The sequence below is a fragment of the Pituophis catenifer genome, unplaced genomic scaffold (genome assembly GCF_029215685.1).
Source record: "Pituophis catenifer annectens isolate HBS135680 unplaced genomic scaffold, rPitCat1.0.hap2 SCAF_3, whole genome shotgun sequence".
Taxonomy (NCBI): Eukaryota; Metazoa; Chordata; class Lepidosauria; order Squamata; family Colubridae; genus Pituophis; species Pituophis catenifer.
The window spans coordinates 26,401,514-26,428,846 of NW_027256883.1; the positions used below are offsets into that span (position 1 = coordinate 26,401,514).

The 27,333-nt window shown below is 36.1% G+C and overlaps 1 protein-coding gene across 2 annotated transcripts in view; it reads right to left on the reverse strand.

The window, feature by feature from the left end:
* Nucleotides 1-27,333, reverse strand: part of VPS13B (vacuolar protein sorting 13 homolog B) — a 316,205-nt gene that overhangs the window by 65,323 nt on the left and 223,549 nt on the right. For both annotated transcript variants that reach the window (XM_070940432.1, XM_070940433.1), the window contains exons 36-39: nucleotides 22,459-22,661; nucleotides 20,452-20,659; nucleotides 19,011-19,195; nucleotides 472-668 (exon numbers count right to left, since the gene is read on the reverse strand). In XM_070940432.1, the coding sequence (XP_070796533.1) occupies nucleotides 472-668; nucleotides 19,011-19,195; nucleotides 20,452-20,659; nucleotides 22,459-22,661 (793 nt within the window). The remainder of the gene's footprint in view (nucleotides 1-471; nucleotides 669-19,010; nucleotides 19,196-20,451; nucleotides 20,660-22,458; nucleotides 22,662-27,333) is intronic.

The window sequence follows — 27,333 nt, forward strand, 5'->3', positions numbered from 1 at the left end:
TTTGATATATTGTAGTCGATCTTGATGATTTCTTTGAAACATGGCCAAGTAAATACAGTGGGCTATGTACTGGATTTATCTCAACAAAACAGTTAAATATAACTGTAGATTAGGATTCAGAGGCAATACTGTGATATTTCTTTTAAAGCTTTCAATCTCTTTGTGATCATGCCAGAGAAAGACAGGTGGGAACTTCTTGGATCCAAGATTTATCTCGAGTTCTTTATATCATGACCAACCAAGTTACCCTGTGGAAGGCTTGGATAATTTTAGCATTCTTCCAGAACTAAAAATCTAGATCTGTGTAATTTTTCAGTCATCTATTTCAGTGAAATTTCTTTCAGCAAATAATGAATTGTTTGAAGAGTCATGAGTTTTTGTCTGTTTCAGTGTTTTAGCTTCTGGTTTAGAAAATAGCATGATCTGTCTTGGTGAAATACATTACTGTTTCATAATCAATACGGCATTTACCTTTGGTCATCCCCTGAATTCTGGTTGCTGTTCAGAACAATTCTCCAAAGATCTGAAGCTATAAACTCTTTCGGATCAGTTATTAAGTTGATATTTGGCAGGGTCAACTCACAAACTTTGCTTTCCGATAAGCTGAACTCTCTGAAAGCAACAAATGACTTCTGGAGCTCATCCCAGTATTCCAAACTGCAGGGGATCTGTAACAATTGCAAATCTTAGTTGTCTGGCATTTCTTAACAAAGTCAAAGACATTTATTTTCAGTGTAATATACAGTTGTTCTGTTTGTCTGTCCCTCCCCATCGAGAAAGAGAGAGATTCTTTCTGTCTATGCATGCATGCATGCATCCATCCATCCATTGATAAATACACACATACATAATGTCTATCTGTCACTCTGTCCATCGATCCCTCTGAAGTCCCAAAGGACTCTTGGCAGTTCACAAAAATAAAAGATATAATGACACAATCCACAATCAAATTAAAATTGAAATATATGTTTCAGGATGTATAAGTCCCAACAAGTCCCAACAAAAATCAGTCTATAAATCTCAGCCAAGATGACATCACAATCTAAATACCCTCTGAAAGAACTTTATTTTGAGCTGTTTCTGGAAAGCAATAAAGATGGAAGTCAACCATATTTCCATTGGGATGCCATTCCAAAGGACCGATGCTGCCATTCAGAAGCAGTACTTTGTCAATCATCTTAATATATTTTAATATTAATACAATTGATACCGATATTTATCTCATTGGTATTAGAGAATATTTCTTACCACACAAAGGGAATATTAACTACCATACAATGTATACACATTTCTCTAAATTATGCAAAGTAAAATGCAAGCAGATATTACTATAATTATAAAAAACAACAACCAAGAGAATGAATTGTGTTTATATTTAGAATAAATTTACTTAGATTTTGATTAATTGGCTTTTTTTAAATGCCATTTTCACATATACCAAAAACTAAGACAGAAATCAGTATTTCTCAGTGCACATCTGTAATAGATCAGGAAATATTTTGGAGAACAATTATCTTCTTGGAAGCTTTTCATGCAGGGTGTGACTCAGTTCAGGATAGGATATCCACCTCATCTCAGTCATAAGAGAAACCAACCATTAAAAAGAAACGGTTCTTATCTAGATCAGCTTGTTAACCCTTAAACCATCAATTGCTGTATTTAGGCAGCAGGTCTGAATTGTCACTGCTGCTCCTTAAACTGCTGATAAAGAAAAATGATGCGTGACCCGCACCAAGTTGTAAAATTTTATTTTTACTTAACAGCTTTCCATAGAAATGTAAAAAGAGAGGCAATAAAGCACAGCATGAAATCCCAGACTATGACATCATTAATAAAAGCAGTTTCCAGTGACAAAACTATATGAAGAGACAAGTTTGGTTTTGCTTCCAGTTTTACACGATCCCCTAAATCTGATGGAGAATATCTCCCAATATGGGATTTCAACCCAACTTTGAGTATAGGTAGTCCTAGAGTTACGACCACAATTGAGCCCAAAATTTATGTTGCTAAGTGAAACTTTGTTAAGTAAGTTCCACCCCTTTTTTTGGCACAGTTGTTAAGTGAATCATTGCATTTGTTAAGTTAGGCACACGGTTGTTAAGTGAATCTGGCTTCCCCACTGACTTTGCTTGTCAGAAGGTCGCAAAAGGGGATTGTGTGACCCCAGGACACTGCAACCGTTATAAATATGAACCAGCTGCCAAGCATCTGAATTTTGATCACGTGACCATGGGGATGCTGCAATGGTCATAAGTTTGGAAAACAGTCATAAGTCACTTTTTTCAGAGCCATTGTAACTGTGAACAGTCGTTAAATGAACGGTTGTTAAGTGGAGGACTATCTGTAGTCCATGTACCTGATTTTCTGAGAAAAATATGTATGATTACTTTCTGAAAATGCAGCATTAAGCAGCATACAAAGCAGCTGAATGTAATTTTCTGAATTTCCACTATGACCTGCCAGAAGAATTTAACAGATAAATCTAATATGATAATCTGAGGGAGCACAGCCCCTCAATGCACACAACATATCTAAGAGTATATTATTTAATCTTCACTTTGCAACTCTGAGAATCCCCAGATACTCATCAGAGCAGATGTACTGTCAGTTTGATGATTCCTAGCACCAGTGAAATTAATCTGCTTAGTGGAGTAGGGGGTGAACTTTGATTTCTTTCCCCAATTATCCTACTTTATTTTGCTTATTTATTAAGAAAATTTATATGGCCACCCAACCCTCTCACGGTGATTCCAGGTGGCTTACAGAAGTAAAACCCAAATACAAAACCCAATAACCACCCCAACAACAACAGCAATCAAACAAACAAGCCACTTGATGGGCTCGGTATCACTCTGGGGTCCCCAAAACCACTGGCAAAACCAGGGGCCCTTTGAAAGAGAATGAAGCTGGGGGCCTTCCTTCCATATATATATGTGCCCCAACAGAATTACTGTATGGTAGAAATGATTTAAGTGATTTCATTTTTAGGCAATGTCGTGATTTGGAACACCCTCTTAATCTCTTAAAGCCATTTTATTACACACCAGGAACTGGCTATATAATCACTAGCAAGTTTGAGTTAACTATTTAAAGATGCTTGTTTTTACATTAGTTAATAATAAACTAGGCAGCAAAAGAAAGCAAGATTTTTAGCTATAATCCTTCATTTTAATATATGCAATACCGAAAAGCCTGTTAATAGCAGCAAGTACACAGAATACAGGAAAAACTGAATTTGTGTTAAAAAATACATACTGTTATGTTCATCAAATGCTTACAGAATGTTAGGTTTTGGCAAGCAAAAGGAAAAAAAAAATAAGCTACCTAATATGAAATATTAAAAAGAAAGTTATAATCCAGTACACAAATGCCTAGGAAGAAACAAAATCTCACCAAAATGCACAGGTTTATAGCAACAGAGCTCTTTATGAATTGAATTTGGGAATTTAAACTGATTTACATTATGTATTTCTATGGATACCACATTATTTATTCTTTTGGGTAGATAGGTTATGACTAGTGGCCCAGCTTGATAATTTTAAAGGAAGACGAATGCTTTACGCAGTAGCTGCTGCCAAAAATAATAAGTCGAAAACTTGAATATCAAATATATTATACAAAATGACTCATGGGCAGGGGAAGTGCGATTATTAGATGCCATTGAGAGTCCCATAAGAAAAATAAAATTGTATTCCTTTTGTCTTGAAAAATAAGACTAATAGTCTCCCTACATGACAAATGATCTTTATTCCAGAAATATTGCTGCTGTCATTTCTGCAACAAGAACATTGGTTTCAATTTTGCCGAAACTTGTATGTCATAAGAAGTCGTAACACAGCAGCTTTCTTCATATGAATACCATGACTGTTGGCTTGTTTGTTTGTTGATTTGTATATATAGTCCATCATCATTATTTTTTACAAATAACTTGTGACAGCAAATATATCCGACACACTTTCCTTCTCCTACTTTTCCCACAACAACAACCTGTAAAGTGGCTGAGAGAGTGAATGACTGACCCAAGATTACCCAGCTGGCTTTCATGGCTAAGGCAGGGCTAGTCTCCGGCTTTCTAGCCTGGTGCCTTAACCACTAGACCAGTGTTTCTCAACCTTCCTAATGCCGCGACCCTTTAATACAGTTCCTCATGTTGTGGTGACCCCCAACCATAAAATTATTCCTAAAACCATTGAAAATATGTGTTTTCCGATGGTCTTAGGCGACCCCTATGAAAGGGTCATTCGACCCCCAAAGGGATCACGACCCACAGGTTGAGAACCACTGCACTAGACTAAACTGACTGTCTTCCAAGGGTGGCACAAGCTGAAAGTGGCACAGGTTGAAAGGCAACTGTGGTAATAATTAGGACTTTATCTCAAGCAAACTAAATAGTCATCCAAGAGCATCAAATCATATTTCTCCAATTCTCCAACCCAGGAAACCTATATGAGAAATCCTTGATTTGACTCAAGATAGAGTTCTGATTAGAAAAATAGATTAGTTGTGGAGCATTCCCATCCCTCACAAAAAGATAATGCTCAGAATAACATTTGGCTATCACAATAATTTTCAATGATCTGCTTTTTTAAAAAAATCACAACTCTCCCCAAAGTTTCTTTTTACAGTACTGTTTTACTTTATCACAGCCTATATTACCATTTATCACTATTGTCTATTCATTCTCTTCACCTCAACATCATTATTTCACGTAAGGTTGATCCAAGGCAGCTCTTGGTTTGTCATGATTTTATGTAGCAATATTTTTACCCAATTCTAGCTTCTAACAACTAAACTGGAACACTCACTTTTTTCTTTATCCCATTTCCTTCCTGGCTATTCAGATATGCAGTTTACTATACCTGATAAAGCATCTACTGAACCCAAAATTGAGATTTTTGTTGTTGCATAAATCTGCCAATTCTTAATGCATCCCTTTTGGTGCTCTTTGGAATGTTCTTGGCTATCAAGCAAGGAGCTCATAACTGGTGAGATACGACTTCATAAGGTTTTTTGCAATGAACACTGTTAGGAAACTTTAAATAAAGAGGAATTTCTGGACGGGGAGAGCTATTTAAAAAATGGAACAGCCTGCTTCCTGTGGTCATGGTTCTCCATCATTTTAAGTTTTCAAGAAAACATTGGACAGTCATTTGTCTGGATGGTACGAAGGTACTGCACTGGGCAAGGAGTTGATTAGATGACCTCTAAGGTCCCTGTGATTCTGTGTTGTACATTTTATAAGTGAAATAATACATAGTAGACATTTACCCAATTGTTTATTTTAAGTTTAGGGGTCTTTCATCAAGAATAAAAAAAAAAAGCACCTGATTGCTCTTTCAGGTCCTTGAGAGTATAATATCTGGGGATACGCTGGTTATTTTTTTAATGCTTTTGTAACCCTGTAGCACTTGACATTTCAGAGGACAACCTGAATGCACTTATAATTTTAATTCCCTACAGACAATTGGAATTTTGTTTCTTCTTCATTTATTTCTCTTCTTGTTCCTTTCAAGGTTTAGTAATCTTTTCACATGTTCTACCCTCTCACTTGTCACCCACAGTAGAGTTTTCCTTGATCTGCAGAGCTGACAAACCTTGACATTTACCTATTTATGCTGCCACTGCATTCTTTTTTATTTTTCTGGTAAAGTATTTAGAATTAAAATGTTCCCAAGGGATTATAAATTTAAGTTGCTTTCTCTTTTGTACTCCGACCGATTCATCTTTTCGAAGATGAATATTTTAATAATTCTCCTTGGAAACTTTTTTTCCCTTTGAAAAAAGGATACTGTTTACTCATAATTGCATTCTATGAACATCACAAGTTCAACAAGATATGAGTAATCCAAGGCAAAGCAGAACATGTTTCAGACAGTAATTAACTTGTAAAACAAGAGGTGTTGGGTGCATGATTGCATGGAAATTAGCCCTTTAATTTGAAAGTTTTATCCAGTAACCTTTAATATTTATGCTTCCAGGTTTGAAAAAAGGAGAAAGAAAAACCTGTACTTAATATGTGAAAAAATTTCTTTCTAGGTCCTGATGGTAAATAGCTGGGAAAATGCTGGAATCCAATATAGGAACCACATGTAAAAGTTGGCACTAACATGGATTATTTTGCTTTGGTTATAAAGTGAATCCGTCCAATAAATGACATGGTTTAATTTTGCAGACTAGAGATATTTTGAATATAGGCTGTGCAGAGAATTACCTTGCTCAATGGCAGGTCATTTCAATACTTTATAATGATATTTTAGTTTACCTTGACATTGAGACACAGCCTCAATTAATTTTCAGAAGCCTTGAATAACTTCTCTATCTATTAGTGGGGGAACATGAATCAAGGTCTGGAAGCTTTTTACATTTTTATAGACTTATGAGAATGACATGCAGGAGACAGATGTAGAGGATTTTTATGGAAAGGCAATTTCGGGTAATTTTATAAATTCTTTATTATAAGTATTATGTTGTCACAAAGAGGAGCGGGTTAACTTATTTTCCAAAGCACCAGAAGGCAAGACAAGAAACAATAGATGGAAACTAATCAAGCAGAGAGACTGTCCTGGAATTAAGGAGAAACTTCCTAACAGTAAGGACAATTAACCAATGGAACAGCTTGCCCCCAGAAGTTGTGGGTGCTTCATCACTGGAGGTTTTTAAGAAGAGACTAGACAGTCATTTGTCTGAAATGGTTATAGGGTCTCCTGCTTGAGCAGGGGGTTGGACTAGAAGACCTCCAAGGTCCCTTCCATCTCTATTCTGATCGATTGTGTGACTTTTTAAATTTATAAACTTAGCTTTTGAGCTTCAAAAACTTTAGGGGCATCCACGTTTTATATGAGACCCTGTTTTCTGAAGTAATGACTAAAAACTCCCTGACTTAGAATGTTAACAATTAAGAGACACTCAGTTTGGTGTACTGGTTGAGGTACCAGGCTAGAAACCAAGAGATGATGAGTTCTATTCCCACCCTAGGTATGAAAACCATCTGGGTGACTCTGAGTCAGTCATTCTCTTTCAGCCCAATTCACTTCACAGACTGTTGTTGTGGGGAAAAATAGGGGAGGAAGGAGTAAAACATACCGTATTTTTCGGAGTATAAGATACACTTTTCCCCCCCTAAAAGAGGGTGGAAATTTTGGTGCGTCTTATAAACTGAATACAGCCATTTTTGGCCTCCTGAAGCCCCGCCCCGCTTGTTCCATTTTTGCGAAAAATGGGTCCGGGGCACGCAAAGGGTTTGGGAGGCCTGCAGACTGCTCCTGGGGGCTAGGGGAGGGCAAAAACATACCCGTTTTTGCCCTCCCCTAGCCTCCAGGAGCAGTCTGCAGGCCTCCCAAGCCCTCTGTGCACCCTGTTTTTGCAAAATTGGGCAAAAAACAGGGCGTACAGATGGTTTGGGAGGCCTGCAGAGTGCTCCTGGGGGCTGGGTAGGGCGAAACCTTTTTTTTTCTTTCTTACTTACCTCTTTGAAATCTTGATGCGTCTTATACACTGGTGCATTTTATAGTCCAAAAAATATGGTACCTCCATTTGGAAGATACAAATTGTTTCTAATCTGGCTCACTGTGGGCTCTCACCTTGTGCTAACTTATGCTGAATCCAGAAAAAGAAAGTATTTGATATGGATTGATGAAATGACAGGTATCAACTCTCCTGTTATCATTATGGAGACATCAACACCGGTTTTAATGACATCACCACATTTTTTGACAATATTTTGTTGGCTCTACATAGAAGGAGGCTCACTTTGCCAAGTTTTTATACACTATTCTTCAAGATGCTGGAGGGGAAATTCAACAGCATTGCTTATGAGGAACCTTGATGTGTATCTTCAGAATGAGTGATTGAAACTGTTATATGTATTCTATTGTGTGCTCTTCTGTACCATGTCTGACAATTAAAGACAATATTTTTCCCCCTGACTAGTAGATGCTTGGCTGTAATTACTGATTATGTAATTACTGATTACAATTTGTAAGCTGCCCTGAGTCTTCGGAGAAAGGTGGCATATAAATTGAATTAATAAATAAATAATAAATAAATGTGTTACTTATTAAGGGATGAGATTTCTATGAAAATCATGAAATGTTTACCCTTGCAATTGCTATGAGAAAGTGGGTTTGACAGTAATATCAAGTAATATCAGTAATATAGCTAACTCAAGCAGTCTAGTTGCTCATTATCAATCCTATCTTTTGTCAAATTGCTTTAATGTTGTCTGTGTTGGTTTTTATGTGGGTTTCCTTTTTGGCCTGCAACTGTACAGATGTCCTCGGTGAAGTACCACTCATTCATGACTGTTCAAACTTGCATCAGGGCTGAATAAGTGGTACTTAGGGCTGGTCCACAGAATTCCGGTTGTCACGGTGTCCCTGCGATCCCAGGATCACAATATGGGCATTTGGAGCCCAGTTTGCAATCACAACATTGCAGCTTCATATGGTCACATGTTTGCCATTTGCAACTTACTTTACCAGCGACTGACAAGCCAAGGTCAATAGGAAAGCTGGCAGGAAGCCAAATAGTGACCATGTGACATGCTCACTTAATGGTCCATTAAGATGATTTGCTTAATGGTGGCTACAGGGAGTATGGAAATTGCTCTTTCTAAACAGCACAGTCACATGTCCTCATACTTTATGACCATTGTGGCTAGAGATGGCGATTCTGGACCCAACTGCTGTTGTTAACTGAAGCCCTCCATTATAATAAATAAATGAAATACATAAATTTCCAGAAAAATGTATGGAAGAAAAGATGGAAGAGTTGTAGTAAAAACAAATGGTCAAATTATGGTGATGTGATTTTGTCAAGGGGAATGTAAAACGTAAATTTTACATTTAGAAGATTTGATGACAGAATGGTACCAAAGTATTGTGGTTTACTTAGGTACAATTATCACAAAGATTTAAGGTAGATAAAAGATTTTTAAAAAACAGTTTAATATTCAGATGGAACAATGGGACAATATGTAGTTGAAAGGGCTGAAATTTATATTATGTTATAATTTTAAAGATAATTTTTTTAAAATTAAATATTGTTGGCATATTTTACCAGAGAACTGTCTAGAATGTAAAAAGGTTATTCAAATTTATGTTGGAAATGAGAACAACAAGAAGGGACTTTTTATCGTGCTTGGGAGATGTGTAAAAAGCCAGAAAGTTTTGGATTCAACTACATACATTTATTCAGAAGATTTTAAAGATTAATATATATAGTTTAAACCAGAGGGTTTTTCTTTGGGGCTTGATAAATAGTTGGAAAAAAAATATAATGGAACTTTGTTTTTATACATAGTAACTGTAGTGAGATTTTATATGCACAGAGGTGGAAAATCTGACATTACCCACAATGGAGGAATGGATGGTGTTTATGGAACTGAGATGACCAAATTGGCACTTTTGATTAGAGAAAAAATATTAACTAAGTTTATGGTTGACTGGAGACACTTTGTAGGCTTTTTGCAAGAAACAGAAAAAGACAAAGGTATGTGCTATGGTTTTGATGATTAAAAAATAGATTATAGAAAAATGAAAATACTGACGTAATCACAGAGTAAGAGGTAAATTCATATTTATAACTGCTGTAAAGAAAATCAGAAGCTACAGTATTTCTTCATAATTCCTTTTTTGCTTTTCTTTACTTTCAACTTTTTCTTTTTCTCTCTTTTCTTTTTTGCTTACTCCATACATTAGTTTTTTTTTTTGTTTTTTTCTGTAACTCTTTTTAATAATGTTATATAGAAAAGGAAGAACTGCATAAAGCCTGTTGAATAAGAGCCTTCCATTTAAAATACCCAACTGAAGAGAAAATTTATTCTGGTTATGGAAATTTAGAAGAAGTTAGCATATCTAGACTAATATCAGCCAACTGAATAGATAGTATGATGACAGATAGCTTCCAATCTTAAGCCATTTTGGAAGGTCTTATTGCTACTGCAACTAATATAGATAGGAAGAAAGGCTTTTTGATAAATTCCTTCTGCATCTCTCATACGAACATTGTTTGTGGAAGCAAAACACAATGTCCTTGGTTACAAGCTTCAGCTGAAAATTCCAAACTATTTCTCTCCCCACATAAGAATCTGGAGACATTATGAATAAATAAATTATTTACTTCTTGGCTAACTTCTGTAACTTTACCACATGTCTTGCAAAACTGTTTCTTTAGGCATTATACCAATTATAAATATTCAGAATACATACCTTTTAAAATAGTAAACTGAGACAAAAAAATAACCAACACCAGAAGTAATATACTCTCCATGGAGTTAGAGACACTGAAACAGGTAGCCTTCCCCTTATAACCACAATGGAGCTCAACATTTCTCTTGCTAAGCAAGGCAGTTGTTAAGTGAGTTGTGCACGATTTTCTGACCTTTTTTGTCACAGTTGTTAAGCAAATCATTGCAGCTGTTAAGGGAATCATGCAATCATTAAATGAATTTGGCTTCCCCCATTGACTATGCTTGTTGGAAGCCAGCGAAGGTTACAAATGGTGATCACATGACCCCAGGACAGTGCAACTGTCATAAATACATGCCAGTTGTCAAGCACCCAAATTTTGATCATGATACCATGAGGTGGCTTCAATGGTCATAAAGTGTGAAAACTGTTCATACGTCCCTTTTCTTCAATGGCACTGTAACTTTGAACAGTCGCTAAGTTAAGGACCACCTGCAACAGGAATCAGTATCCATAGAACAAGACCATAGGGCAACTCATAGGGTACACTAAAATATTAATACAATCCCACACCTATTTGTTCAGCAGTAGAATAGCAAGAGTCTTTCACTAAATAACCACTAATTATTTTTTGGCCCAATCTAAAATTCTATTTCTGATTGCCAAAGTCCAATGTAGCCTAGATGCTGCCTCTCTTAAAAAATGGCTCCTCCCATTCTCCATTACCAGCTATAAAGTTATTTTCAAAGTGCCTCTACAATGGGAAATCAGAGGCAGCCTTAATGTTAGAGAAATGAAAGAACTATTTGGCTCACCAGTCACACCTACTCAGCAATCTGCAGGTCTATTCTCAAAGCAAAATAAATAAATAATATTATAAACATTATTTGTATTTAATTCATTGATTGTGTCAATTTATATGGCTACCCATCTTAAATCAAATCAAATCACATCACATTGGGCTGACAAGCATAAAACAGCTAATAGTAAACCTAGAAAAACAACAGAAAAATGTAAAAAGATGCCTCAGATCTAAAGTCAACTTATCTAGGACAAAGAACTTCAGAATTAAACTTGTTTCCAACAAAATTGTATGGATATGTCTGAAATATTAGAACAAGTCTCCTTTATTGGAACCTTATCTCCATTGTGGACTACCCTTACTTCACTGCTGCCTTTAACCTCGCCAGAAGCAGTAACTTACTAGGAACTCCTGTTACCATCAATTTGAAGCTAATAAGCTTTCTTTTATCATGTAAAGTTGGTAACTCCATAAAAGGGTTATGCCCTCTTGTATTGTTGGTCATTCTACCAGCTCAGACAAAGCTATAGTGTTTCCCTAAAAATAAGACCCTGTCTTATATTCTTTGAACCCTGAAATAAGCGCTTCGCCTTATTGCCATGCGCTCAAAAGCCCGATTGGGCTTATTATCAGGGGATGTCTTATTTTGGGGAAAACAGGGTAATAGTAAAAAAAGGCTAATCAAGGACCCACCAACACTGATAGAGCAAGACACAAGTGTATAAAAAGAGAGAAATTCCCACTCCCTAGGACCGTGATCGTGAACCTATGGCACGTGTGCCACAGGTGGCATGCGTAGCCATATCGGTGGGCATGCGAGCTCAGCTCCATGGGTGGGAAAGGAAGTTGGCAAATGGGCCATTTTCGGCCTCTGGGGGGGTGGGGAAGGCCGTTTTCATCCTCCCCAGACTCCTAGAAAGGCTCTGGAGGCTGGGGAGAGCAAAAAACGGGCCTACCATGCCATCACATGCCAGGAATATGGGGGGGGGGGTGTCATGCACGCATGCGCGGGGGCAGGATGCATAGAATTATGGGTGTGGGCATGTGCACGTGACTCCCCCCCCGCTCCTGGCACACAATGGGAAAAAGGTTAGCCATCACTGCCCTAGGGTGTGACAATGTTACCCAGTTGGGTAATGAAACGTCTGCAAAAAAACAATGAACCCCAGAGAGCACCAAGGACTCCACAGTTCAACCCTGAGCTACAAATATTATCTTCTATTGTATAATTATTAAGATCATTATTATGAATTCAATGTCCTGTACTGATTTTTTTTTCTTACACAGGAATAAATCAAATTTAAAAAATACTTTCCATTCCATGTTACTGCATTTAAATTTTCTTTATGGGAAAGTCCAGCAGCTAATATATGGTATACACATTTTACCAATACTTGGACAGATATGATTTTTATTAAATAAAACCCATGGAATTATTATTCATTTCGGCTATATAACTGAATCCTCAGTTATATAGCCGAAATGTCAAGAAAATCCAAGTTTGCTTGAAAAAGAGCTTTTTTTTTACGTATCTCTCTCTGCCTTTTAGATTACTTAAGAATGAGGCTCCTATACATCTTCAACTAATAGAAGCCATAAAAAAAACTTTTGTAATATTGGAACCAGTTGAGAAACCACAAGTATTCAAATGCAGGAAATCATGATTTTATAACATTTTAATGTGATCTCCTCTTGGGAAACAAAGTTAGCCAAGCCTTATTTCTGTACAGGAAATATTCACTGTATATTTGTGGTATGGGGCACAGCTGCACGTTTTTCACCTGTAATGCCCACTGGTATTGTGGCTTACTGCATTGCATCAAGATTGCCTTCCTGTCCGGAAAGCCCTCTAAGTACAAACAAGATTCTGAGCTGAGGTTTTATTTTCCCTTGGTATCAGAATATGGTAATTCAAGAGCCATGAGAAATAATTTTAACCTTTAGGAAGAAATACATAACATTCCTTTATTTTTAGAAAAAACATGTGGCCAGCTTATCTTATCAATTCATCAAGCTACTAGGTTTAGAGCAAATGCAGGTGTGCTGAATAGTTCTGTGAATTAAAAAATGTGCCACAAAACCTGCCTCGTCTCAATAAAAGGGGGAGGGAAACTAAATGAACAACTAAACATACATTTAAAAGCAGTCTGACAAAACACACAGAATCAGAGGGAAAAGAAAAATGCATTACACATAAAGTGTGTACATATATATGGAAATAAAGTCATACAAAACCAGTATCATTAGGAGAAAAGCCACTAGGGTTGTTTTTTTTTTTTTTTTTTTTTTACTATGTGTCTATCCACAAACTGTCTTAAAACTTCAACAGCAATAATAGGAAAACAAGGAATACTTTCAAGAATTCTGGCTCTAATATTTATCTGGCTTTGCATTTTATTGCAGTAAAGCCACTATACCATTGTATACAAAACTACCCATGTGAATCAGATCATCAAGACATCTAGACCAATATTTACCATTTTAATTTCCCACATTACTACCTGAGATTTATAATGGCGATGTGTACATGTCAAACACGCATTTGATACATGCACTTATTGTTGAATCATTTTTGATCATGAATTTTTCACTGAAAGAAAATTCAGTAACAACCAAAAACCTTGAAAAGGCAAGTTGTGTATATGTGTGTGTGTGGAGAGAGAAGGAGCGGGGAGAGAGGGAGACAGAGACACAGAGAGAGAGACAGACCTCAAAACTCATATCTTGACCACTCTTGTTTGTGTATACACAACCCACTTCCATTTTGTGGTTTCCTCTAGGTGGCTTATTATACAATAATATAAATATACAATAAAATCTTAGTAAAAATAAATATTTTATTCCATACTTTATATTAAACAAGGAAGAGGCCACCCTCAATTCCAATAGGCAAATTGATTGACAGTTTAGCTTCCCCCACAGAAAAAGCAGAATTAGCCATTGATGTATATGTATCTATGGTAGGACCTGCAAAAGATACTCCAAGGAAGGTCAAAGAACGTATGATATCTTGGATACTTGAAGGTGGTCCTTCATGTAGCCAAGTAATCTAGACCCAAGCTTTGTAAGAACAAAACTAGAACATTGATTTGAATCCAGAAAGAAGCAATAACCAAGTGAAGCTATCCCAACAAAGGATACTAGGGCATTTGCTGGAAATACATACATCTCCTCTGCTACCACATTCTTAGCCAAGTGCAAATTTTGGCTGTCCTTAATCTGCTCAATTTCTCATGACTCAAGCCTGGCTTCACAAGCTACTATATAAAAAGGAAATTGCTAATAATCCAAATTTGAATTTTCAAGTGTCATCACCACTAAGTCTTTCTTCTACAGGAATAGGTGTATCTGTTTCATTGGGAGAAACTAATAAAAATCTCCTCCACAAAGGTAGAGCACTAAGACCAGGAGTGAAATCCAGCAGGTTCTGACAGTTTCTGGAGAACTGGTAGCAGAAATTTTGAGTAGTTCGGAGAACCGGCAAACACCACCTCTGGCTGGCCCCAGAGTGGGGTGGGAATGGAGATTTTTCAATATCTTTCCCCCAGGAGTGGGGAGGGAATGGGGATTTTGCAGTATCCTTCCCCTGGAGTGGGGTGGGAATGGAGATTTTGCAGCATCCTTCCCCTGCCATGCCCACCAAGCCACGCCCACCAAGCCAACCACACCCACCAAGCCACGCCCACAGAACCGGTAGTAAAAAAAATTGGATTTCACCACTGACTAAGACTAATCAGATAGTCAGGAAAAAGTTGGGTTATATTCCTTCGAAAACAAAAGATAGTTGTCACTCTTTACAGATATTAAAATAAAACATTTTAAAAATCAGTGGCATCTACTTTTAATAAAACAAAATAAATCTCTACCTCTCGTTATTATTATTTCCAGAGAGTTAGAGCAATTAATCATTGGAACAACTTGCCTCCAGAAGTTATGAATGCTCGAAAACCGGAAGTTTTTAAAAAGAGATTGGACAACCATTTGTCTGGAGTGGTATAGGGCTTCCTGTCTGAGCAGGGGGTTGGACTAGAAGACCTCCAAGGTTCCTTCCAACTCTGTTACTCTGTATTATAGAATGATCCTCCAATTCAGCATTATTTTGCAAGCATGGGAATTCCAACATTCAATTACTGCCTTATTTGTTTCTAAGCCAATTGTTCAGATAAACATGCAACCCTTGAATGTTTGCAGGAAACATTTAGGGTCTACAGAACTTATTGCTAAATCCACTGCAAAAGAATAAAAAGCTGTACTAATTCTATTTCCCAATTAAAGGCAATGAGATTGGTTAAAACTGAAGACTTTTAAACCAGGGAAGAATTCCTTCCTTCCTGATAACTGTGGTAGAATTTTTATGGTTTTCTTTGCTAATACCAAGAACTTAAATCATTGCATGTCATACACAAATTATTTGGATTTCCAAAATACTTGCTTCTGAAATGTGAGAAATGACTCAAACATCAGTAAAATGTGTGGTTTTCCAAAAAGCTCTTTTCCCAGGCTCTCAATTGCCAGCTCAACACTGTAGTCTCAATGGGAAATGTAAAACAAAAAGTCACAAGCGAGCACAAAATGAAGTATTCTCTCCAAAAAGAAAAAATAGGAGTGCCTCTGATGCGCCTCACAATTGTTTTCTCATGGATTGCTGTGTTAAATCTGTGTTAAAGTTATAACTCGTGACTAATTTCAAGACAATTGCCCCAAAGAGCATATGTATATGTATATGTATATGTATATGTATATGTATATGTATATGTATATGTATATGTATATGTATATGTATATAAAGGGGGGGAGAGAGGGAGAGTGTCTATTTATAGCTGAACATGGTGCTTAAAATAAATATCTAGCTCATATATTTTAGCTCAGAAATGTTTATTTAAAGTTAGGGTCAAATCATGTAACTAGACAATGTATACATACTATTCCCTTTTTCATTTTCTAAACGAATGTAAATTCTAAATGAATGTAAAATATAGATTTCCTGTCTCAATCAAGCCTAAATGGTTATGGGCCAATACTCCTTTTCGAAAGATACAGGTTATAGTGGCAGAGGGAAGAGAGGAGAGAGGTAGAACTCCTCCCAGGTAGAAACTACTTATTATACATGTTCCATATTCCTTCTTTTCATTTTGTATTTTATAAAGTGCCAAAAATGCAATTATGGCACACACAAAAAACCCAAATCAAGCAAATTTCCTGCTTTTCAAAAGATTTATTTCTGAAGTTTGTTCTTCCCTAAACTTCAATGAAACCTGCTATAAATGGTTACTGCTTAAGAATTATAGGATGAAACAAATTGTATTTTTCTAAAACAATGTGAACAAAAATAGCACTGTATCTTACAATTATGTTCTGTGTTTCCTCTAACAAGTTCAAACCTGTGAATGTGATTCACTTGCTCATACTTATATTCACAAGGAATTCAACGAGATAAGCAAAAGTTAAGGCTGAAAGTTCTCTCTATGAACTTTGTGGCTGTCATTTGAATTAGTCCTCATTTAATACTTTAACAGGGGACATTTTTGCTGTTTATACTCTGTACAAGTAGTTACTTGACTTATGATGGCAACTAGAAGTGGAATTCGCTAAGAGATGAGGTGATAAAGTGTGACTGCATCACTTAGTAACAGGAATCCCTGTAGTTCTTACTATTGTTGTTAATCGAATCCCATGGTCGTTAGGTGAGGAAACTTCCACAACCAAATTAGCAGGGAAGCCTACTGGCAGTTTCAAGTCCCAGGCAGTTCATAAGCAGGCCAATATAGGCAGCTCACAAGAGGGCCAGCAGCAGTGGTGGGTTTCAAAATTTTTTACTACCGGTTCTGTGGGTGTGGCTTGGTGGCGTGGCATGGCTTGGTGGGCATGGCAGGGAAAGGATACTGTAAAATCTCCATTCCCACCCCACTCCAGGGGAAGGTTACTGCAAAATCCCCATTTCCTCCTGATCAGCTGGGACTTGGGAGGCAGAGAATAGATGGGGGCAGGGCCAGTCAGAATTTTTACTACCGGTTCTCCGAACTACTGAAAATTTCTGCTACCGGTTCTCGAGAACTGGTCAGAACCTGCTGAAACCCACCTCTGGCTAGCAGGCAAATAAGTGGCTGCTTCTCGGTGCACATGGGTGTGAAGGAGCTGTGATGATGCTTGGGAAAGATATGCAAGTGTACAAGGAAGTGTGACAATGTTCTATAAGGGTGCATGGGGATGCATGAATAGACAGTGCAGCATGAGTGAAGAAAAACTGCAGAAGGCTGCACTGATGGGGGAGACTTACCCTAGCAACTTGCAACCTTCCCTATTGGCTTCCCCATTTCTAGAAAAGCCAGCAGAGAAGGTTGCAAATGGTCATTAGGGGTTAGTGGGGTGCTGCAACTTAAAAGTGCACTTATAAGTGCAAATTGGTTGCTAAGCGCTCAGATTGCAATCGTGTGACCAGAAGGGTGCTGAGACAACTTGAATACCAATGATCAGTCATAAGCACCATTTATTCAGTGCCATTGTAACTTTGAATGGTAGCTAAATGAATTGTCATAAATTGAGTACTATCTATTATATTGCCCCCAAATCAGTGGTGGGTTGCCCTGGTTCGCATCGGTTCTATAGAACCGGTAGTAAAACCGGCGGGAGGCTCCGCCCACCAACCCTGACGTCATCAAAACACTTCTGCACATGCGCAGAAGAGTGTGCAGCCCTGCTGCAAACCGGCAGTAAAGGTAAGTAGAACCCACCCCTGCCCCAAATCACAAAGTACTGATTTTTGCAGAGATCCCAAAAGAAAAAAGAAAAAGTAGTAGCAAGTACTTACTACTTTATATATTGTAAACAGAGAAGGAATAGAATTTATAGATCATCATCTGAGTGTTAAAAGTCTAAAAGAGTACAAGTCCACAGACATTTTAATGGATTATCTGCCCATGCAACATCCAACATTGCAAAACATCTTTGTTTCTCAAAAGGAACATCTTTCGGTATTTCCCTCTTTATTTCATCATGATATATTTGAACAATCTAGGGCTTCTTCTCTTGAAAACAAAACAGAATCATTCAGCTGTTTGACTAGTCACCTGAGAGCATAAAACAAATCAATTAAATGAGTGATTTCTGCATATGACACCTATAGTGGCTATTTGAACAAAGTTGAATTAAATATGTAAAAACAAAATCAGAGCCCATCTCTATATGAGTAAAAAATATGCAAATTATGCATTTCATTGTATTATTTGTAATATATTTAATAAATTACAAGCGGTCCTCCCTTAATTATGGTAATTGGGACCAGCAACTCTTTCAAGCCCACTTATAATGGCAGTTGCAGCAGTTCCAGTGGCTGTTGTTAGACAAATCCCACATGGCCGCAGTGTCCTGTGATCACAGGAATGCCATTTGTGATTTCCTGCCAGCTTTCCCATCAACTTTGCTTGTTGGAAACCAGCAGTGAAGATCTCAAAAGGCAATTGAGATCACGGGATGCTGCAACCATCGTGATTGTGAATTGGCTGCCAAGCAACCAAATCAGGATGACATGACAGTGGGAATGCTGCAACAGCCACAATTACAAGGAATAGTTGTAAGTCCCCTTATTCAGCGCTGTCATAAATAGTCACTGAATAAGTGACTGCTGAATAAGGACTAGCTGTAATTTCTAAGATTTCGATGTGGTTCCATTCCAGATTAGCTCTAAATTACTTACAAGACAAAGTAATGCACTGCAAATATTACAAAAACATAGAAAAAAACCAATATTATATTAAATAGCCATCTTCTTTCTAATATTACATTTGCAAAGTACCATATATTTTTCTTTTTTCAGATTTACTGAAACCAAAGATTGGAAATTATTTGAAGTCTGGTGACATACAAATTTAATAAATAAACTCTTAACAAATTGAGACTCCATAATTTCTCATGAAGGGCCACTGTTTGCCTTTTATAATTCAGGGATGTATTTTTATTTTTTAAACTAATTTCTCATTGGCATCCTAAAAGTTGTTTTCCAAATTAATAAAGATGCTACCAACCTGAAGTACATCTCCAAGATCTGCAGTGCTAATATCTGGATCTTCAGTGGTGTTAAAAGGAACTGGGGTGATTCTCACAAGGGTGAGTACTCTGGGCTCTGGATATCTCCATAACATCATTCCTGGATCATCCTCGGTTTCATTGTAAAACACAACTTCATAGGCACCTGGTAGTTTTTGTGTATCTATTAAATTGAGGTGAAATGGAGGAAGAAGAATAATTTACCCAAAGAATGTCCTAGTCTCGGAGAACAATGAAGTTAAAATAAATTAAAACAAGAAAAATTAAAATGAAATCCAAATTTTAAAAGCACCCACAAACTTAAAAACAAACGAACAAATGTCTGTATTAAAAATTTGTTAAAAATTATATATACATGTTGTTTACTTGTTATTTACATAAATTTGCATCCTTACTTAGTTGCAATTTAATAATGCAAGTAATAATACTCAACTCTTTATGATCATTATTGGTTAACCTTTATACTTCTCAAACTTCACTTTTTGTTTCTTTTCTCTATCCACTCATACATTATATTATATCCACTCATACATTATTCTCTATCCACTCCCACACATTATAGTATTCCGTGTTCTCTCTTTCATTAAGTTCTGATGTTAGCTTATTCATTTCGGCGCACTCTAGTATTTTCCTGATTACTTGTTCTTCGGGTGGTAGTTTTTTCTCTTTCCAATACTGAGCATACATTATTCTTGCCGCTGTCGTTATATGTATAATTAGGTACTTCTTTTTTTTTTCGTATTCTGTTTTCAGGATTCCCAGGAGAAAGATTTTTGATTCAAAATCGATATTGTCTTCTATTATTTCCGTAATCCATTTCCAAATCATTTTCCAAAATTTTTTCGCTTGGGGACAGGTCCACCAACAATGGTAGAAGGTGCTTTGGTGGTGGCCACATTTCTAACAATTGGGACTCATGTTGGGATAGATTTTGGCAATCCTGGCAGGGGCTAAGCGCCACCTGTACAGCATCTTATATTGATTTTCCTTATAAGCTACCGCCCTGGTCATTTTAAGGTTACTGTTCCAAACTGTGTCCCATTCGTTTAAATTTATGTTTTGTCCAATGTTTTTGGCCCATGCTATCATCTGATCCTTGACCACCTCTTCTACCATGTCGTATTCCAGCAAGTAATTATACAATTTAGCTAATCATAAAGAATTGTGCATTACTATTTGTAATATCTTTCAAATTATATCTAAGCAAAGATGCAATATTATGTAAATAACATGTAAATAACATGTATTTATATATTAACACCATGGAACTGAAAAAGGTTGAATTGTATTACTATATTTCATAATAAAAAACCAATAACATTTGAAAAAAATAAAAAATAAAAATTTATTAAAAATTATCTAAAGAAAATTCAGTACTACAGATTAGTACAAAATTACTCCATAACTGCTGTATAATACCTGTATCTTGTATATACTGGAATAAGCCTGTTCGTAGATCATCTGAAGTATGTTCTGTTTTAGAAATCTGGTTCTTCTCCATTGAAAATTGTACTGGATATATCTGACTGGTCATTTGTCCTTGTATCTTGTCTTCTTGAACAAGGTAAGTTTGCAGAAGTTCATTAAGAAGAACTAAGCAGTTCAAATGTTCCTGTCCCCAAAAAACCTTATAACGAGAAAAATTATAGTGAGCAACTTGAAAAAAATTAAATAATTTATATCCACTTCTTTCCGGTAACTTAATTGTTAGAAAGGTTTTTGTTTTTTTTAATTGATTTATATGCCGCCCTTCTCTGGAGACTCAGGGCGGCTTACAATGCGTTAAGCAATAGCCTTCATACTTTTGTATATTTATACAAAGTCAGTTTATTGCCCCCACAAACTGGGTCCTCATTTAATCTACCTTAGAAAGGATGGAAGGCTGAGTCAACCTTGAGCTTGGTAAGATTCGAACCTGCAGAAATTGCAGGCAGCTGTGTTAATAACAGGGTGCATTAAACCACTGTACTACCAAGGCTCCTATTCTAGGACCTTTTTAGATTTATCAGAAAAACAGGTTCGTGCATCATAAAGGGTTTAAAAATTCAGACCCTGGTCCTGAGGGCAGAAGGTATTTATAAGTAGTAAAAAAAAATTTACTGCAAAAATCTTGAAACAGGATTTATTTTAAATGTAGAGAAAAAGTATAAGATCTCTTAATAATGGTATGCAAGAAATCTGTTTTTGTCTTTCCTTTCAATAAATAAATGATCAAATATATTTTGACTCATTTATTTAATTGTGTTCTCTTTATCTATTTTTAGGATTTGTTTTAAGTCATATTGATCAGAAATACTGAAAATTTAAGAGTTCACAAACTTTAAAGCACTACTGTGGATGATTAATTTTATATCACCTACATACTTTAGTATGTCATTTCCCATCTTTGTTTCCTATATATTATTTCAATTTCAACTCAAGTATCTCCAGTCAGTCTGGGGATTAAATTGAAGGATTATGGGATTATATACACTGTTAACAACATTATGCATCTATTCTGACAAGCAAACTAGGAAAGGAAAACATCGGAACTGTCTATCAGAAAAACAAAATTGTCTAACAACTGTTCATTTCCTCAAGTTTTCATTTCTCTCCCAAGACAGACGAGAAGTCATATGACACAGAGTGTTTACATACAGCTGTAGTTAAGTAATGATACAAACTGCTAATCCAATGGGTTTATATCTTTCAAATCAGCTAACCCCTGCCATTCTGCAGCTAATTTTAGAGGAAGGAGCTGCAGACTGAACTGTGTAATGAAATATGAAAAAACTAAGTTCTGCTCTTCAATGGAAAGGCTCCTTCTGTAGGGTGGCACACTTACCAATAGCCAGTTTTGGAATTTTTAGAGAGAGAAAAATCTGGAATTGTGACTACGACATCAAGCAGCAGTAGTAAGTATCTGTATTTACGATTAATGTGTTCTTTTTTTGTGAACTCTAATTGCAAACAATTTTAGGACTCTATTTCGGCTAAAAGTAGAATAGAAATAATCATCGGGAGAATATGCTACCAGTGTCTGGTCATCTGCCATATAACAATTTTCTGGTTTTATTTTCAAATGGTCTGAAGTTATTACATAGAAGGAATATAAAATTATATATAATAAGCAATCCTGTGAAGTCATTTCCTTTGAATGTTTTCAAAACAGTTGAAATTCAGATTACAAGACTGAAATTTACTTAGAGCTATAGGGGAAAAAATCATAGACATAATATATTCTGCTCAGAAAAGGATCTTGTTAATAAGCCATAGAATATTTCTAAGGCACATAGAGAACTATATGTCATTTCCACATAGTAAGATAATAAAATACACCGGGTCTAAGATTTCCTTAAATCTGAAGAATTTTCTCTAACTCAACAAAACTTTCTATTGTCCATACTCATTCTGTCCACAATTTCAAATGATTTTCTATATACAGACCTGAATCAGTCCACCTCTTATATCAATACAGACTTTTGGAGTAACCAGTTCGGGACCAGGATTCCCGCTATGTTTACACCATTTGGCTTCTATGGTGACAGAACAGCACATAGGTCCAACCAGAGTCCTGCTTTTCTCCTGAAGACTTGTCTTGACAAGGAAATCATTGATGTCAAGGGTAAGTGATGATTTATTAATTATACCTAAAGTAAGCGTAAAAAAACTACGATTAATTATGCATAAAGTATATGTTGCTTTTTCTTTTCAAGAAGTAAAATATTTAGTTTTAAAGGAATAACTTACATAAGTATGTACAAATCGTATATATTTAATGCTTTTAAAACATTATTTTTTTCGCCAGTCAATTATAATTTTTTTTGCATTAACTCATGTATTAATATGTAAAAAGGAAGTTCTTTTAATAAATTCCATTGTTTATACTAAAGAGACGTTCAGGGAATATAGCAAACAATTTGGCAAAATGTGAATTAGTATTTTAATTAATAAATGAATTTAAATTGCTAATTGTCTATTAAATTGTTACCATGCTAAACATAATTATTATATGAGAAAATAAAAGTATCAACGATGAAATATGAACATGCAAATGAGAGGGGGGAAACTATATGAATGGGAGAGGAAATCACAAACACAGAAGAACAAAAAGCACATTTTCTAATAACACTTAAATGTTTGAATAGTTCAAATAGTTGAATGAACTATGTTTGTTAAGAGAATTAACAGCAAGAATCCTTTTTCCTTTTAGAATATTTAGTTTCTGGGGATTTTTCCCCAGAAAAAAGAATAATATTGAACAGCAGAATACAAACATGGAGTCCTAGAGCTATTTGAGTAGGATAATTCAAAAGACTGACCAGATTATAAGAAAATTAATAAGAAATGCCTTGATGCACTACATTAAAGATAAAGGTATTTATTTATTTAATTTATTTATTTATTTATTTATTTATTTATTTATTTATTTATTTATTTATTTATTTATTTATTTATTTATTTATTTATTTATTTATTTATTTATTTATTTATTTATTTATTTAACAAGTTTTAATGCCACCACAATCAGAATGATTCTTGTCACCTTATAACAAGGCAGAAATTATTTCTTACTGAGAAGATTATTGATTCTCATTCAAGCTTGCAAAAATCACTGGATTATCTTTCTAAAGAAATGTTTAGATGAGTCAAAAGTGGAAGTTTTCTAATTTCTTTTAGAAATTAGGGGAAATGGTCTGTTTCCTTATTGTAAAATTTGAAAAATAGCTATTATGCCAAGAATAATTTTTTATAACAAATTGAATTAATGATTTTTAAAAATAAGCTTTCTGTAACATAATGTGACAGCAAATTTTCCCATGGTAGAAAGCAACAAGCCTAATAGTTGATTAGTCAATTGCCAAAAACAAGAAATTGTTCAAACTATATCACCCATCCAAAAGGTGATAATTTATAGTCTTTGGGATTCTGAGTATGAGAAAAAAATATTAATATTTGAACACTGAGTTCATTATAGAGTCCACATTAAATATACAGCATATGCTGTATGTCTATAATATACAACATAAAATGTTATAAATATAAAATGTCAATAAACAATGTAAAATTGCATGATGTCTTCATAATTATCAGTTTAAAAAGGAAACTACTGTGTTTTAAAGCTACTGAACCAGCTATATAAATGAATAATTATATGAATTTGATAGGCAATTTTATTAACCATTAAAGTATAATCTTATGTTTTTATGTCAGTAGGAAAAAACAGAGTGTCCTGTGATCTCCACTGTACCGATACTTTAAGCTTTGTTATTATTAGTAAATGAATGTATAACATTTTCAATAACAGTAATTATATTCTGGATCCTAAGATTTAACACTGCTAAGGGACTTGATTTAGCTGTGATACAGTAGGTTGATTCTATAGCTCTGTACTTGCAGCTTCAATGAGGAAGACTTAAAGATGGAATGTGGTGTGTGCAAAGATCATTTCCAGTTGTTTGCATAGCATTTAATTACAGATGAACATTTACTCTAAAATGGGCAATTGTCTATCTTCTATTTGCTAAGTATACTTTGTGACTTCAATAATTTCTTCAGCCAACTGATTTATGTATCATACACTTACAGTTAAAAATAAATCCTTTCATAATTTATTTACAGTTTAAAACATTATGAACTTCACTGCTAAATTTGGTGGAAAATATTTATTTTACGAAAAGTATTGTTTTAAAATTACAGACTCATAGTCCAGTTCTAATTCTTAAAAAAATCTTTAATTTCCTCTCTTATACTTACGACAATAAATTGAAATGAACTGGACTTCTCAGCCAGGGGTCTCCCCCCCATTCTAACTATGGTGCTCATATTTGGAATTGTCATTGTGAATATTGAATTTCACTATGCTTAATTTGTAATGCCTATGGCTTATTTTTCTAAAGAAATTTAATATTTATAAAAATGAACTAAAAATACATCCAGGGTCTACAACAGGCAGCTGTTTCATAGAACAGGATCTCCGAACATGTGATTCAACTGCCCCAACTCCCCAATCCCTCTATAAGACAGAGCCCTATCCCATGTGTGTAACATAAAAGCATTTGCATCAACTGTGTTGGGGGAGAAAAGAAGGAAGATTTACTTATTAATTTATTTTAGAAATTAGGAAAACGGCTTGTTTCCTTATTGTAAATTTTGAAAAGTAGCTATTATGCCAAGAATAATTTTATAACAAATTGAATTAATGCTCTTTAAAAATAAGCTTTCTGTAACATAATAATGTTTATGAGTTCACAGAACAAATACTTGCTCAGTTCTGTCACTGAATTTGATAATAATGGAAAAGTTTCAGAACTCAAGATAAGTGTTACCCAGGTCCTGCTGTCAACTCAAAGCAACACATGTGCCCAAAAAACACATAGAAACTACTGTAAGTCACCCCAGCGCCAAGCGCGGACGGGTCTCCAAAGGCGGCAACTGCTGCAAATCGTGAAATGCGGCTGCGGGAGAGAGAGGCGGCTAAAAGCGGCAGAAGATTAGTGCTGCTGAGAGGTGCCTTCGGTGAGAGGAGAAAGCTCCATTCGCCGGAATCTGAACCGCCCCTTGACTCCACGAGGAGGCTCTGTTCGGCGGTTTCGGGAGTGAACCGTTCGCGTCAATAATGAGAGAGGCCCAGGAGAGGAGCCTCAATCCCCAAGACCGCAAGTGGTCACAGCGGGCTCGGACGAAGCCTTCTCGCTGTCTGCACCTCTGAAAACACTCAATTTAGGAGAAAGAAAAAAAAACAGTCAATCAATCACTGAGAATGCCTAAGGCAGAGAAATGGCTAAGTGCGTCCGATCCAGCACAGATCGAGTCAGAAAGCTGGAGGGAGCAGGAGGAGGAGGAGCTTAACTTCCTGACTTGATCCTGCCGGATTAGGGCAGTTAACCCTGTCCTGACCGCTGTCACACTCGCTTCCCTAGAAAAGATATTTCTTAGCGGGGAACAGTTTCCAAGTAAACCAGAAGAAAGGTGGATTATAGCCTATTCTAAATAGGTACCCAGAGCGTTTTTCAATGTCCCACTCGTTGCTTGTTTAAGCAATCTCTCCCACTCTGCAAAGGTGAGGTAATGGCGAAAAGGAAAGCATAACCATGGTCATGTGATTTCTCACCTAGCAACCACTTTGCTTAACAACAAAGCTGCTGGTTTCAATTATGGTTGCTAAACAAGGTTCATAGAATAACTGCCTCTTTATTTTTTTTCAAAATCTGTCTTTGCAGTCCTGCCCCATTGCCTCATAGTTACACCTAATGGCCTCAATGACTTCACTAGGCACATGATGTATTATATCCAATGAAATACACAGCTGCACTAGACAATCACATGTATATTCTAGTTTGCTTACAGTATATTTATAAAAAAGGACTGTTACCTCACCCCTCTTTAGGCCTGTCTTTGCCTTTGGTACTGTCAATTGATGCTTCAATCTAATGTGGTTTTCAGTTAAAAAGCACCCCTAACATATTCTACTACAAATGCAGATAATCTTATGGCCATTCTGTTTTTATCACTGTAGCTTCATGTGACTATGAAACTAAACACCGAGTTACAGTAAAATGTTCTACTACAAAGTCTAATTTTTTTTAACCAGAGACACCTACCTTTAAAATTAACATTAATCTCAAAATTACTCTAATTTCAGTTTAAGACAAATTGATGGAATATTTTTGTCAAGTAGTATGAATTTTATTTATGCCCAAATGATCCATAAAGGAAAGGTTTCCATGAATTTGAAATGAAGATCATTTATACTGTCAGAAGCAACTACAGGCAATCCTCGACTTACAACAGTTCATTTAATCACCATTCAAAGTTACAACGGCACTGAAAAAAGTGACTTATGTCCATTTTTCACAGTTACCACCTTTGTAGCATCCTGACAATCAGGGCTGGGTTGTCCCTGGTTCGGACCGGTTCACAAGAACCGGTTGTAAAACCAGTGGGAGACCCTGCCCACCGCACCGGATGTTGTCATCGGCAATCTGCGCATGCGCAGAAGCAAGGCGCGCACGAGCTTTTGCTTGTGCGCACAGGCGATCCTGTTGAGAACCGGTAGTAAAGGTAAGTAGAAGCCACCCTGCCAACAATCATGTGATCAAAATTCAGATGCTTGGCAACTGCTTCATACTTATGACCGTTGCTGTGTCCCAAGGTCATGTGATCACCTTTTGCAATCTTTTGACAAACAAAGTCAATGGGGAAACCCAGTTCACTTAACAACCAGGTTTCTGACTTCTCAACAGCAGTGATTCACTTAACAATGGTGGCCAGAAAGGTCGTAAAATGGGGAAAACTCACTTAATAAATGTCTCACTTAAC